A 791-nucleotide genomic window follows, 5' to 3' on the forward strand; every position below is an offset into this window, starting at 1 on the left:
ATTTAAAAAGTTATAAAAAAAGATATTCTAAAAAAAGAGGATTAAAAAAATTGGATTGTTATTATGAAAATAAACTATTCAATAAATTTCTTCATCTGTATGAAATTGCACAAAAGATAAAGAATGAAAAAAAGCGTTCGAAATATTTTTTTTTTAAAAAGTATGATATTGTTCTCTTTTTACTTTCATTACTCCCGGTTATTGGATTAATACATCCAATATTATTTGGGCTTAGTCACAAATATCCAGGTATATTAGGTGCATGCGAAGAGAGCCATATTGAAACTAATTGTAATGCTCATAAACTTGGTACGCAAGAATCTTATGGTTTGATGAATTGTCCTAAAAAATGGATGTATGATTATAGAGGCTCAATAGATTATACTGGATTAGCTTACATGATAGTTTCATTAATTATAGTGAGTGTTGTTTTATTTGTTGTTATTTATATCTTGCTAAAATTAATAAAATATCAAAGATTAAAATCTGGAAGGGGCAAAATGAATATAAATCAATATTATCACCTTTGTAAAGGAATTTTTTAAATAAAAAAATACATGCTTATTTAACTTAAACACATTTTAGAAGAAAATTTACTTTTTTTTCTTTATATTTTCTAGATCCTTACAATATTTGTAAATGATAAAAAATTATAAAAGTTATATCCTTAATTTTCATGTAAATTTAAAGGTTTTTTTATTTTTCGTAATAGTTGTTATTCAGTTAACGCAAAAATTAATGATAGTTAAATACATATAATATAAATTGTTTATGAGAATTATGTAGATGAT

At 22.6% G+C, this 791-nt stretch overlaps 1 protein-coding gene across 1 annotated transcript; it reads left to right on the forward strand.

The window, feature by feature from the left end:
• PVX_182275 (variable surface protein Vir11, truncated, putative) lies at nt 1-545 on the forward strand (the record flags this gene model as incomplete). The annotated part of the gene is made up of 2 exons (XM_001612442.1): nt 1-291; nt 379-545. Coding segments are annotated over 2 exons (458 nt in total), but the record flags the coding sequence as incomplete, so codon positions are not given.
• Between the last annotated feature and the right edge of the window lie 246 nt (nt 546-791).

The sequence above is a fragment of the Plasmodium vivax genome, genomic scaffold (assembly GCF_000002415.2).
Source record: "Plasmodium vivax scf_6633 genomic scaffold, whole genome shotgun sequence".
NCBI classification, from domain to species: domain Eukaryota; phylum Apicomplexa; class Aconoidasida; order Haemosporida; family Plasmodiidae; genus Plasmodium; species Plasmodium vivax.